The sequence below is a fragment of the Rhinolophus sinicus genome, chromosome 8 (assembly GCF_057876585.1).
Source record: "Rhinolophus sinicus isolate RSI-liver-muscle chromosome 8, RSI-T2T, whole genome shotgun sequence".
Lineage (NCBI taxonomy): Eukaryota > Metazoa > Chordata > Mammalia > Chiroptera > Rhinolophidae > Rhinolophus > Rhinolophus sinicus.
In genome coordinates this window covers 10739707-10754451 of record NC_142508.1, presented here as the reverse complement: position 1 = coordinate 10754451, position 14745 = coordinate 10739707, and the positions used below count along the sequence as shown (strand labels likewise).

At 42.9% G+C, this 14745-nt stretch overlaps 1 protein-coding gene across 2 annotated transcripts in view; it reads right to left on the bottom strand.

The window, feature by feature from the left end:
- The window catches only part of CREB3L2 (cAMP responsive element binding protein 3 like 2), a 205512-nt gene that overhangs the window by 95052 nt on the left and 95715 nt on the right, over positions 1–14745 (bottom strand). The window contains exon 1 of one of the 2 annotated variants that reach the window (XM_019750558.3): positions 9102–9651. The exons of the other annotated variant lie outside the window; for it this stretch is intronic. Coding sequence (XP_019606117.1) covers positions 9102–9203 — 102 coding nt within the window. The 5' untranslated portion in view covers positions 9204–9651. Of the gene's footprint in view, positions 1–9101; positions 9652–14745 lie in introns of those variants that run through there. 2 annotated transcript variants of the gene reach the window in all.

The following is a 14745-nucleotide window of genomic DNA, read 5'->3' as shown; positions in this document are numbered from 1 at the left end:
TCCAGAATCAACCAAGTTGTTTTCATACGTTCCTACGCTGTATCTGCTGTGCCCACTGCCTGGAGAACTTCTGTTTATACTTCGGGACCCACTGCAAATACCACCTGCCTTGTGACGTGTTCCCCAACTCTTCGTCTCCTTCAGCATTGTTGTTCCTTTCTCTGTGCCCCAGAAATGCTTTGGATACAGCCTGTCAGGCAACACGTAGACCAGGTATGTAATGACTTGCAATTTAACGACTTGTTTCCATATCTTCCTTCCCCCTGGGCTGGGAGAGCCACAAGGTCAAGAACGCATATCCTCCTGCCTTGAACATACACAGGTTTAGAAGAGCAGTTCATTAAGTTTCTCAAATTGGAGGAAGGACCAGCTGTGGGCGCAGGATGCAGACGGGAAGCAGTTAAAGGTTGAACCTTTAAAACACTAGGCTTGGTAACCGCGGATTTAAATCTCTGTTGAACACAATCGGCCAGCGAGAAGCATTTTCATCACAAAGCCTTATTTCCTCCACGTTTTCTAAACACATCACCCTATCAGTTTGAATCCTGCAGTCTCTTTCTCAGCCAAAAGGAATTTCCCTTTAAACAAAAACTATTCAGACATTTCCAAGATATGAAATGTTAAAAACCAGGATTTTCCACTCAGACAACTAGGAAACTGTTTGTGGATTTTTTTTTCTTAACCAGACTCCTTATTTGCCAAGAAGTCTGAAGAGGGTTTTTTTTTTTTTTTTCTAATGTTAAAAAAAAAGTTTCCTACCTCTGTGCCTGTTTTTCCATTCTTTATTTTGTCTGGTTTATACTGAAGCAAGGTTTTAAGTCAGAAAATAGAGGCTACAAAATGCAAAACTACTCCTGCCAACTGAGTTGCCCCAATGAAACAGGCAATCAACTGCATCTTGTTTACTGACACCACCCATTTTTTAAAGATGAGAGACGTTCGAGGGTAGGAGTGTAATACTCAGCACGAAACGGTGGTGTAAAAACGGAACCTTTGGGACTGTGGAATACAAACGCTGCATTTTACAGCGGGAGAAACTAAGACCAAGGATGTGAAGTAACTTGTACTACAGTGAGATCACACATCAAAATGCTTTATGCTCCAAAGAAAAACTCTCTTCCAAAAGCCACCACTGATACTTCCAACAAGAAGCAGTCATAGAAATTTGGGTGGCTCAGAATAACTCATCTCAACTCTTAAAAAAATAAAATAAAATTGAAAGCCCTTCAGTAATGTCAGTAAAGTTTAGATAAACACATGACTCCAGAACAGAGCAATTCAAAGGCAGGCAATTCAACATGAGGCAATTGTAACTGAGCTTGACAGCAGTATACACACCAGAGGAATACATGGTACGTGATCTAAGAAGTTATGTCTGACTTTCACATTGACCTTCCACAGTCCTAGAAAAAAATTAAACATACCACCGCAGAACAGCACAAAAGGCTTCCCCGACTCAAGAAAAAGCACAAGTCCAGTCAAAACACAGTCTGCCTCTGATGAGTGACATTGCCTCTAGAAACAGCTGTGTCCCAGTAATGACCCGTGCGCTTCTCACAGGTTTACACTGCAGGAGAGCTGAGTCATTAACCATTCCCCAAGATAAATGAGGGGCAGTGATAAGGGGGATCAAAGTGTGCCCTAGCCCTTCTTAGTCAGAGTGACGCATCATGGAGATTCAAGAACTACCCAGCCAGAGTCTCTGTTCTGCAGCTAATGAGGGCCCAGAAGAATCTTCGGTCATACTCCAAAGATCTCCCACTGTCCATCAATAGACAAATAACAGACATAAAGATCCAAGAACCAGCTGTATTGACATTGATCGAGGAGCCCAAGGCAGCGTACAGAGAGAACAGAAGGCCAAGTACCAAACGCTCGCATTTTAACAGGTGGTAAGGAAACCAGGGAAACAGGAAAAACTAAACCCACTAGAGTGTCTGAAGCCAAAGCAAGAACGAGTTCCGAGGTGACCTTGTGGCCAACACTGCCAAATATCTCCCTGAGGCCTAGGGAGAAGGTGGGGACCTTCCAGCAGCAGTAGAAACCAGAACATACAGCATTGCAGGACTAAGTAAAAAGTGAGGAAATGGAGGCCGGAGCTACTGACCACTTGTTTGAGCAAAACTGGCAGTAAACAAGGGAGAAAGAAAGAGCCAGAAGGGGTAATAGCATCTGACAGACATGTGTTCAAGGCAGAGACCTGTGTTTATGGCAGAAGGTAGAAGCTGGGAGAGAGGAAATGAAGATACATGAGAGAGAATAATTACAGGCCCCTGTGCTTCCTGAATGTTGTCAGACTCCTGAGGTCATGATACCTCTTCCCAGAGAGAAGACATCTGACTTAGGGGAAAGCATGGAAACGTGTACCTGCGATGGGCCAGGCAGTGACATGTGAAGGAAGTGACACCCAAAGAGGTGAGGCAACTTGCCCAGAAAACCAGTGGCCCTGGACGCCAAATCTGCCTGGCTTGGAAGCCCACCCGTTCCACCCACAATACTGCCTTCAACGCTTGTCTAGTTGGAACTGGGACTGTTGGATGAGCCCCCTCCCAAGCCCCACATCTTGTTCTCTCAACTAAACAAGATACTGACACCGAATTACCCAAGTCACTTTCATACTAAAATTTCAAAGTTGCAGAAGCATTTCTAAGAATGCACAGTTTAAAAACTACTATATTAATAAAAGGCTGCCAAGCGTATCCATTTTCCCAAGACTTCCTCACTCTGATTAATCGTGCATCAAGCAGTTATGTATCTCTGAGCACCGAAGCATTGTGGGAGTACAGGAAAGCCAAAGTCATCTCTCCTGTCCTTGCTTGGGTTCCAGCTGAGCAAATCTCTTTACTGCTCTGGGCTTCAGATTCTCCACAGATGAGATGGGCCGTCACTTCCTATGTGCCCCATGGATAACCTAGATAATTTCATGCAGGGAAAACTTGAGGTCACTTGGAACTTCATTTGGAAGAGCCCGGGAGCACGTCGTGAGCAGGGAGAAAGAGGAGTAGGGCTCAAGGTTGACAGCAAAACGGTGGGTTTCATCGTTGCCTTTCAATTCCAGCTCTACAGAGGCAGAGAATGTGGAGACTACTCCCTCATTCATAAAATCTCTCAGACGCCCTGCAGCCATAGGCCCTGGACTCTACCAAACGCCCAGCCAAGGCCTAGGGCCATCTTCCCAAGACAGTCAGAAGACAGATCAGAGCCATGCCTCTGGCAGGCAGCCCCAGCTGCAAATAGGCACACCCTTATCAATATTTGAACAGCCACATGCAACTGGAAAACAGCTTCTTTGAAAAATTACATTGAGCTTTCCACCTGCTGCTGTGAGATTGGTTGGACCTCCATCAGAACAAGTCCTTCTTGTATAGCACAGTAAGCATGACAGGCTCAGCTAGTTACCTTCAGCCCTCACATCCGGCCCTGACGCAGAGTTCAGAGAATAAAGTTAATTCTGCATTTCCTTGCTAGTGAGTCAGGATACAGCAGTACTCCCTCGATGATAACCTTTACCTGCATTTCAGAGACTACGGCTGTCTCTACAGTCGTCCTTCATTGAGTGCTATTAACACAGCTAAATACTGTTCTTAGAGCTTTGCAACTGGCACAGTATTTGGGTTAATCTAATGGTGGATTTCAATCTAATGGTAGATTTTAAAACATTCCCCATTTGCCAGCCATTTTTGTGAGAAAAACAGCGATTGGTTAAACAAACACATCTTTGGATCCTTTAGGAGCATCAACTCAGACTGTTTTACTAGTGGTCATTACAAATGGTCACACTGATTGAGCCTCCAATATTTCCTCCATTCCCTTATGACTAATCTAAGCCAATCGTGTAAATCCCTTTCCAGCCATTGGTTTACAAATGGACATGTATTCCAATCCTTGCCAAGACTACTCAAAGAGAAGTCAGCTGGTGGGCTTCTGAAAAAAGTTCCTTCCATCCTAAGAAGGAATATAAGGAAAACAGCATCTCTCAACATCCTCTAGATATTGTCATTTTTGAACTGAACACCTGAAATTCCTGAGTATAAGTTGCCTTCAGGTTGCCCCCAATGTAAAGATGAAATCTGTATACAGATGGATGGAATCTGGGTCCATGAGGACACTGAGGAGTTGCTATATCAGCCAAAGAAGTGGCTATTCTTCCAGGCATCTTGCAACATGACATAATAATATACTTACGGTACGTATAAGCAACCTGAGTCTGTTTTCAGTTACTTGCAGTTTCAAGCATTGTAATTTAATGTAATGGTTAATCATTTCTGCTGCAAACATAATTTCATTCACCTCAGAGCTCCACAGAATATTATCTCTCGGGGATCCTTCAAGAAAGAAGGTAGGTACGATACTCAGTACTGCCCTCTCGTCTTTCAGGATTGAGCCCAAACCCACCTTCCCCCAACCTGAGTTAACACCGTGAGAACAATTGCAGAGACAATATTATAATGGGTCAAAGATTTTTCACCAAGGCAGTGAAAATCATTTGGATCATAGATAAGTTAGCAACACATGTGCGAGGCTACCTTATGAAAATGGCCACCAGGTGGAATAGTACAGGGTTAGTGGGGGCTCCCCGCCCCAACTCCCCCAATATTCCTCCCTGACTACCTGGCTATTGCCTTAAGTTCTGCATGTAGAGATGCACCCTTTTAACATAAAGTATTTCATGTTAAGTATATTAGTGTAAGCTTACCAAATCTGTCCTGAGAGCAAAATTTAAGAGGGAAAATTGGGAAGAGAACATTATTACAGTGAGCACTTGGGGTCCAAAAAGTGAGGGAAACACGAAGGGGGTGCAGGTAAAAAAAAGGTGAAGCAAGAACCTTTAAGGCAAATTATATTTACTTCACAATTTTGTCTCCTACTGGAAATCATTATTCAGTTTGGGGGGGTCAGGTGACCCGAAGGAATGATAGTCTCTAGCCATGAGGACACCCAGCTTCCCCCTCAAAGCCTGGCCAGGGGCCAACTGTAGCGGGCAAACCCCAAGCTTCAGCCTCCCACTGGAGCCCTCAGTCTCTGGGCCAGCCGGGAGGAAGGGGAAACCACTGGTCTGTGAGATTAGCCAACTCCATTCCGGCAAGCAGTGATGCACGTGGAAGCAAGACGGCCTTCACATCCGGGCACCAGGCAAGTTGAGCATCCCCTGAACGCCCCACTATCACTGTCTGGGATCAGTCATTCCACTTTAAGATCCAACTGGATATCAAATTTACGTGGTACAGCCATTAAGTCATTTTACAAACACCTGGATTTATGGGAATTTAGCATTGCAAACAAGCAGACCTTCTGTCATCTTTGCAAAGACGTGGTAGTTCTTCCTGTGTACCTTTTTTCAAAGATAAAAATCATTGCAATAATTGACAAAATCCCTACTTTCCAGATTGCTCAACTGACATATAAGCAAGTCACCAAGATCACACTTGTCAGACACAGGGCCTCTGTGAATCCTCCGCCCCAAGAACCCCACTGAGAATTCCCACGTCCTCCATCCTTCACCCAAGGCCTCCACCAACTCCAGTGGTGCTGAGTGTTAATAGCATACAGGGTCCCCCCTGCCCTCAAGGAAACTCAGGCTAGAATTACCTCTAGTCCAGTTTTACGTGGTGCCTTTAAATTGTCATTTTTCATTTTCTAAACACATTCAGCAGGTGAAAATCTGAACAATACAACAGGGATAGTGTGTAAATAACTCTCTCTTCCTCCTTTCCTCCCTCTCTTGACCCCCCATGTCCCTTTCCTAAGTGCACTACTCACTGATTTAAAATAATATTTCATCATCTGTATGGGAACTATTTTTTTAAACTTCAAGAGGAAGCCCAAAGCGCTAATGATCCAGGACCTAACGAGCAAGTCCATACTCACTCTATGTGCTTCATTATTTTGTAGACTTTGACCCCGTCTCCTCTAAGCCCTTATCCTTCTGGACCAAGGAACCAAAGTCCTAAGTAACCAAAGGAGAAAAATATTGTTCCTGATGGCTCACGGAGAGACCACATAATCCCGACCCCAAGCGACTTGTACCTTCCATGTTTTTAAAATCAGGGAGGTGACAAGTTTGCTAAAACAGGGCATCAGCAATCACGCATATGGTAACTGAATCCATATTTAGAGCAAATAGAGTGATCACGCTAGGAAAGCTTGGTGGCTAGCACCACCACCTCAGTTAAACATTAGCTGCTTTCAGGCTCAGCAGGTTCTCGCTCTCCAACCATCCTCTCCCATCCTCTGATTCGGTTCCTTCTCTGTAAGTCTGGATCCCTCATTCACACAGCAGGGAAGGCAAGAACTTGGGCTATGGAGGCAGACAGACTTGAATTTCCATTCTGGTTCTGTCACTGATCAGCTGTGAGACCTTTCACCAAGTCACTGAAGCTCATTAAGCCTCTTTGTTGTTCGTTGTAATATGACAATGATACAAATGCCTCCTTCATTGGGTCAGCAAAAGGGTTGGTTCAATGGTATAATTTTTGTAAAGCACTAAATGCAATGCCTTTCAGCAGGACCGGCTACGTAATCTGTGGGACCCAGTGCAAAATGGAAAGTTGGGGCCCCTTGTTCAGAAACTATTAAGGATTTCCAGATGGTGATAGCAGAGCATCACACCCAGAGGGAGGAGGTGCCTGTAGGGCTGCACATGAAGCCAGCCCTCTCTTTCAGGTAATAAATACTCAGAGCTGGTAGCTATTATCATACCACTTTGCTGACTTGCCTCTGCGCCTTACCCTCCCCGCAGGCTCTCCCATCCCTATATAATGCCCAATCCACTCAACTGGGAAAGTTTTACTGGGTCAATCCAAATGCAGGCCCTGTGTCTCAGAACTAACCTGCATCTACAAGGAAAATTTCACTTGCTTCTTTATTATGTTTATCATTTATTATCTTCCCCAACGCAGACACACACACGCATACTAGAAAGTAAGTTTCTCAAGGTCAGGAATTTTTGTCTGCTTTTGTTCATTGAAATATCCCAACTGCTCAGAACAGCACTTGGTGCTTAGAAGATATTCGATAATTACTAATTTAAAAAAACAATAAATGAATCTATAATCAGGCCATCCTTTTCCTACATGGAGGTCAGTCCATTCCACATTATGGACAAACGACAATAATAACCAGCTCTGCAACTGGATACCCAAAACGGAGTTCAAGAAACAGACGGGAAAGTTATCTATTTTCAAATCTCTGCCAAACTCCCCTTAGTTTAGAAGGAATATAAGCCAGTTGTCTGTGCTACTAAATCCAAAACCTCTTTCAACACTAATTCATATACACAGTTTGTTGGCAACTTTGCAGCCATGATGAGTGGCATTTTCTATGTGGGAGCTGCCCAGAAGAGAGATGCATCCCGAAGTGGTGAACATCAAGTCATTTAAAAAATAAACAAAATTAGAAGAAAAATAATCATACATCACTGCTTCATTACAATGACACAGAAACACTGAGCCCTTAATGCCAAAAGGAATGTAAGACCTCTACCCCTGAAACGCTGCATGAAGATGTTAGAGCCAGTCTACGCTAATGCCACAGTCACAGGTAGAATCTCAAACCCTGGCTTGTGATCTCACAAATGCAAGTCACGGGGCCCAAGAAAGGAAGTGTGGACACCTGTGCATACTGCATAATTCATCCCACCAGTTCAAAGACAAGCCCAAAGCTGTGACATTAGAGCTGCTGGATGGGACACGGTCACAGAGTGTTTCAGAACAAAAGGGAAGAGCTGCCCCTCCGCAACCAGTTAAAATGCAGCCCGTGTCAGTAGAAACATCTGGAGCATCCAATTATCAGAAGATATGCGAGAGCCAACGTGCTTGAAGGTCTGTCCTGACGACAGGAAGCACATCTGGGCCTCCAATCCAAGCGCAGCCCACGAGGTCTCCTCGGGACAGGCTCCGTGAGCAAAGCCTGGCAGATCACACTACACATCTGGCTTTTGCCCCAGCATGAACTACCATTCCCTCTCGGCCCTGCACTCTGCATTCTTTAAACAAGCCACTCTCAGCCACCACAAATGTTTTAGTGGGAATCACAGGGAGGCCCTCATCCCTTTTCCCAAAATAACGTCAGGCAGAGGCAAAGGCCAAAGAGGTGGAGTCTGCAGGCCATTTTGCAGAAGTTTCAAATATCCTGGCATTGACCCCATTAAAAGAATCATGAAGGAGAAACAAACAGCCAAGCCTCTCATTTTCTCATTAGTCTCTCTCTCTCTCTCTCTCTCTCTCTCTCTCTCTCTCTCTCTCTCTCTCTCTCTCTCTCTCTCAAACTTCTGTATTTATAAAAAAAGAAACAAAGATCTCACATGAAAGTCCTTTATCAGTGCTGGCTGTTGGAAACAAAATTTCATTTCATTTCACAAATTTAATACCAAAAAATTGAAATTGAAAATTTTCAAAGAAATGTGCTTGCTCTGTGACAGTTTAATCTCCAAAGGGGTCTCTGAGGCATCAGACTGAACAAGGAACTGGTGAGCTGTCCCCTTCTCTAAAGCCTTTCTGAAATATGCAACTGCCTCAGATTTTCCATACTCCTCTGCTGATCTTTCCTCTGAAGAGGGAGGAAGCAGATTTCTTGGCTGTACAGTTAAAGGAGCCAAATAAAGCAATCTTCCTCCTGATGCAAAGGGGCCTTTCCAAAACACACACACGTACTTCTTGAAATATAAACAAGAAAGGAAGAGAGACTATGACAGCAAAGGAAATAAAATGCTACTTTATTTTGTTTAAACCCTTCCCACAAAAATCAGTAGCAAACTAAAGAGAGACATATTATTCTCGAAACACCTTATCCTTCTCCCGATTTACAGTACTGATTGCAATAGCGATTGATATTACAGATGTGAAAATGCCTTGGGAGCAAAAAAGGATAAATTGCTAAAGGAACAATTACTATTGTCATTACTATTATTAAAAGTGTAATAAGGGCCAGCTGCCCGCTTTTATCTATTCAGATATAAAAACCACGCCTCTCCCCAGATCTCTTCATTCTGGGCTTGCCTCTTCCCCAAAACTTCCATCCCAGGTCCCCATTCCCAGCTGTTGCTCTGATGACAACACCTCCCCCTTTCAAGTCGCTCCTTCCCGGCCCCGCCAAGTCCTCACCGTGTGATACATGAGAGCCTCGGTTTCCCCGGGCTCTGACAGCTCGCTCAGCTTGCGGTCCCACTGCAGGACGCTCTGCTCCCCGCTCTCCAGCACCTCCATGGTGGTCCGAGGCGCGCTGGGCCGAGGATGCTGAGGGCAGGAGGGGAGCAGGCAGAGCCGCCTCGGAGGACGAGATCCGGCTCCGCGCGTGAGTGCGTGAGTGAGTGAGTGTGAGTGTGTGAGTGTGAGTGTGTGAGTGTGAGTGTGTGTGTGAGTGTGTGTGTGTGTAGTTTATGCACTTAGAAGGGAAAGCGTCCGCTCCCCTGGCCGAGAGAGCACTGCCGAGGGCTCCGGTCCGGTGTCCTCGGAGATCTGAAAATCCCGGGGGAGACAGGCTATCCAGGGATCGGGCCGAAGGCTGAAGGGATTAAAGCAGGGTGTGCATCCAAAATGAAGGCAAGAGATCAGCTCTTATCCCAAGAAAATTCCTTCTAAGCCCACGCTCCACTACTGCTCCAGACACAAACTTTGAGACTCCCAAAGCTCCTCAGCTCGACACCAGGACCAAGCTATGACTCCACCTCCCTCCAGGGAAGTGACCAATCATATACGTATCTCGTCTGTCCTACCCAATCAGAAGTCTCTCTCTCTAACTTGTCCCACCCCCAAGGACAGGGCAGCAGGAAGTCTCAGCCCAGGCTTTGGAATGTGGGCGGGAGGTGCCTTAGACTTCACGGGGGATCTCCTCCTGCTGGAGCGCTGGCAGCGGTCGCTGTCTGCGGCACCGGACCAATGGACTGCTTGGGCACGGGAGTGATAGACTGGGGTTCTGGCCAATGACAAAGGGGCGCCTCGGAGGGACAGCCAATCAAATAGCGACAAGAATACATTTTTTTAATTAAAAAAGCGAGGTGAGCTCAGTCTCCTTGCGGAGACGCCACAGAAATTAGCACTCGCATCTAGAGGAAAAGGGAGTTGCCGTGCGGGCCAACTTATATACTGTACTAAATATTTTCAAGTAAATTAGATCATTTGAGTCTTTCGGGATTTTTAAAAAATGAATCACATATTATACACAATTATAAATATTGTGCACGAATTCATATTAGCACAACTCTGGTAAATTGTTATTGCTTGTTCTTCACCTTTTTTGCCATTTCTATGCTTTTCTGCTGGCATTTTTTTATGTGCTTCACTTATATTTTTTCTTTCATTCACTCAACAGACACTATTGATAAGAGACAATGGCTTGCGTTTCAAGCCCCTAGAGGAGTGAGCTAAAGACCTTGAATTCCTTAGAACTTTTATCTCCACGGAGAAGTCAGGCAATAAACAGATAAAGTGGTAACTGCTATGATAAATAAAAGCAAAGTAAGAGGATGGGGTAAGTGGATGCTATTTTAGATAGCAGTCAGGGAAGTTCTTTCTGGAAAGATGACAGTTCAGCACAGACCTGAATGAAATGAGGTTTAGGGGGCAGCTGTGTTTTGCTGACCGGCAGGGAGGCCAGTGTGGCTGCAGCATGATGTGCCAGGCAGTGAGTGAGTGAAGGGAGAGGTGACCTGACAGACAGGCAGGGAGGGGCCAGACCACCAGTCCTGCCTAGATTCGCCAAGAGCCTATTCTAAAGTATTACCCCCAACGTGCTGATTTTTCTTCTTCCTTTTAGACTTCTCCTTTTATGAAAACAAAGTCCTTGAATAGATAGCTAACTCATTTTAAATATAAAGGAGTCTTTGCCAATTATCTCTAGAAGTTCCTTACGATGATGGCACGTGTAAGTATCACTTTGTCCCCTTGGCAAGTAGTTTTTGGTGGATTGAGTCAGCCAAATGGCTTAGAACTCTGTTGTTCCTAAGCAATACTTTATTATAGAAATGATTCCATTTGTCTAGTCCTAGCTCCTGGGTCTTTCGAGAACGCTTTAATGCTTATGTGGAAATTCTAGTGTATGGTCATGTAACTTCGTTGTATAATAGTATTCTCATTTTTCTCTTGGTCCTTGGGTTTTATTTTCCAATCTGCTACCTCCTTCACCACATCCTTTTTATAGATCACATTTTCAATTTTTAAAGACCTTTTCTATTTTTTTGTAGCATAACACTCAACATAAGCAAGGTAAGAAGCATCCACACCCTCCTTAGTATTGGAATACAAACATTTGTCTGGCACACTTTTCTGCTTTTGACAGTCAGCCCCTGGTTGTGCCCCATGTGGTAGGCAGCTTCTAAGATGGCTCCAACCGTCCTGCCTTCTGGTGTTCATCCCCTGTGTAACACTCCCCTTGCATGTGGGCTGGTCCTTGGGATTTCCTTCTAACAAACAGAATATGGCAAAAGTGATAGGCTGTCACAAAAGATTCTGGCTCCTCACTTGCTCATGGTGTCTTCCTCTCTTGTTTGCTTGCTCTGGGGGAAGCAGGCTGCCATGCTGTGAGCTACCCAATGGAACTAAGGAAGGTGTCCAGCCAGCAAGGAACGAAGGCCCTGAGTCTAACAACCCATAAGCACCTGATTCCTGCTAATAACCACATGAGTCAACATATAAGCAGATCCTCTTTGAGATCACTGTAGCCTGTGACAGACCCTGAGCCAGAGGACTCAGCTAAACCTCACCCAGATTCCTGACCCACAGAAACTAACGGTAATAAACGTGTGTCGTTTTAAACCACTAAGTTTTTCCTTCATAAAATAATAATGAATATAATAATTGGTGCCCTAAACGTGTAATTAAATGTATCTGTGCTCACAATCCCCAATGGTGAGGTGTTTTTCAGCCTCCTTTGTTTTGGGCATTCTTCTCCCATTCAATGTATATAAGACTTCTCACTAGCCCACTTCCTGTTCTACATTTTGATTCTAGAGTTTGTTCCTTTCCTCTCATTTTTAGGAGTTAGCAATTTAATTGACTTTTTCCAGCTTCTCTGGTGTCCTTTAAAAAGCAGCAGCACTTGCTCCCCTGTCCTTTTTTTTTTTTCTTTTTTGAGATATAATTGACATATATTAGTTTCAGGTACATAACATAATGATTTGATATTTGCATATATTGTGAAATGATCACCACAATGTCTAGTTATATACACCATGATGTACATTACACCCACAGGACTTATTATCTTATAACTGTAAGTTTCTACCTTTTGACCCCCTGCACCCATTTGGCCCACCTCTCACTTCCTGCCTGTGGCAACCATCAATCTCTTTTGTGTATCTATCTATGAATCCAGTTTGTTTTTGTTTTTGTTTTTATACCCTACATATGAGCGAAATCATACAGGATTTGTCTTTTCATGTCTGATTTGTTTCACTTAGCATAATGCCCTCAAGGTCCATCCATGTTGTTACAAATGGAAAGATTTCCTTCATTTTTATGAATGAATAACACCGCATTGTGCATATGTGCCACATTTTCTATATCCAGTCCTCCATCAGTGGGCACTACGTTGCTTCCATGTCTTGGCTATTATAAATTGTCCTTCAGTGACAAGGGGGTGCAGAGATCTTTTCAAGTTATAATAGTACTTTCATTTCCTTCAGATAAATATCCAGAAGTGGAACTGCTGGGTCATATGGTAGTTCTGTTTTAATTTTTTGAGGACCCTCCATACTGTTGTCCATAGTGGCTGCACCAATTTACATTTCCACCAACAGTTCACAAGGGTTCCCTTTTCTCCACATCCTAGCCAACACTTGTTATTTCCTGTCTTTTTTATAATAGTCATTCTAACAGGTGTGAGGTGATAGTTCATTGTGGTTTTTGATTTGCATTTTCCTGAAGATTAGTAACATTGAGCACCTTTTCATGTACATGTTGGCCATCTGTGTGTCTTCACTGGAAAAATGTCTATTTGGATCCTCTGGCCATTTTTTTACCATGTTTCCCCGAAAATAAGACCTAGCCGGACCATTAGCTCTAATGTGTCTTTTGGAGCAAAAATTAATATAAGACCCGGTCTTATATTATACTATATTATATTATACTATATAAGACTGGTATTATATTATACCTGATCTTATAGTATACTAAAATAAGACAGGTCTTATATTAATGTTTGCTCCAAAAGATGCATTATAGCTGATGGTCCAGCTAGGTCTTATTTTCAGGGAAACACGGTAATTAGATTTTTTGTTGCTTTGCTATTGAGTTGCATGATTTTGTTATATACACATTTTAGATACTAACCCCTTATCAGATATAATATTTGCAAATATTTTCTCCTATTGCCTTTTCATTTCATTGATGATTTCCTTTGCTGTGCAAAAGCTTTTTAGTTTGATGTAGTCTCACTTGTTTATTTTTGCTTTTCTTGCCTTTGCTTGTGGTGTCAAATACAAAAAACCATGAACAAGAACAATGCCAAGGAGTTTACCACCTATGTTTTCTTCTAGAAGTTTTATGGTTTCAGATCTTGTGTTCAAGTCTTTAATCCATTTAGAATTGATTTTTGTGTCTGATATAAGATAGTGGTCCAGTTTCATTATTTTTCATGTGGCTGTCCAGTTTTCCCAACTCCATTTATTTAAGAGACTGTCCTTTCTCCATTGTATATTTTTGGCTGCTTTGTACTAAATTAATTAACCACATGTGTGTAGATCTATTTCTGGACTCTATTCTGTTACATGATCTATGTGTCTGTTTTTATGACAACAACATACTGTTTTGATTACTATAGCTTTGTAATATTGTTTGAAAACAATGAAGTGTGATGCCTCCAGCTTTGTTCTTCTTTCTCATGATTTCATTGGGTATTTGGGGTCTGTTGTGTTTCCATACAAATTTTGTGATTATTTGTTCTATTTCTGTGAAACATGCCATTGGAATTTTGATAGGGATTGTGTTGAATATGTAGATTACATTAAGTAGTAGGGACATTTTAACAATATTAATTCTTCCAATCCATGAGCATGCAATATTTTTACATTTATTTGTGTCTTCTCCTATTTCTTTTATCAATATCTTCTAGTTTTCACAGTACAGACTTTCATCTTCTTGGTTAAATTTATTCCTAGGTATTTATTCTCTTTGATGCAATTGTAAATGAAGCTGTTTTCTTAATTTCTCTTTCTGATTGTTTGTAATTAGTGTATAGAAACACAACAAACTTTTGTATATTGATTTTGTATTCTGTAATTTTACTGAATTCATTTATTAGTCCTAACAGTTTTATGATATTATTTGCTATCTTTCCATGTACCAATCTATTTACAAATTTGCTCGATGCTTTCTATACCTTCATCCTGATCACTGAGACAAATTATATCCAGAATTGAGCACTTGATACATTCTCACACCATAAAAATAGAATCTACCTTCCCAGATGCATGGCCCCATAACTGCATGCTTTTAATTTGACTATTGAACCAATATTATTTTCTCTTTTTATGTCCTATAATTTCTTCAGTTTATCTACACGAATTTGTTAGGTACCTGGTGAATTCCAGACAGACCATGTCCACATTTTTCAGGTATAAAACTCTCTTAAAGAAAGAAGTAAAACCGGGGCCGGCCCAGTGGCTCAGGCGGTTGGAGCTCCATGCTCCTAACTCCGAAAGCTGCCAGTTGGATTCCCACATGGGTCAGTGGGCTCTCAACCACAAGGTTGCCAGTTCAAGTCCTCGACTCCCGCAAGGGATGGTGGGCTGTGCCCCCTGCAACTAGAAAC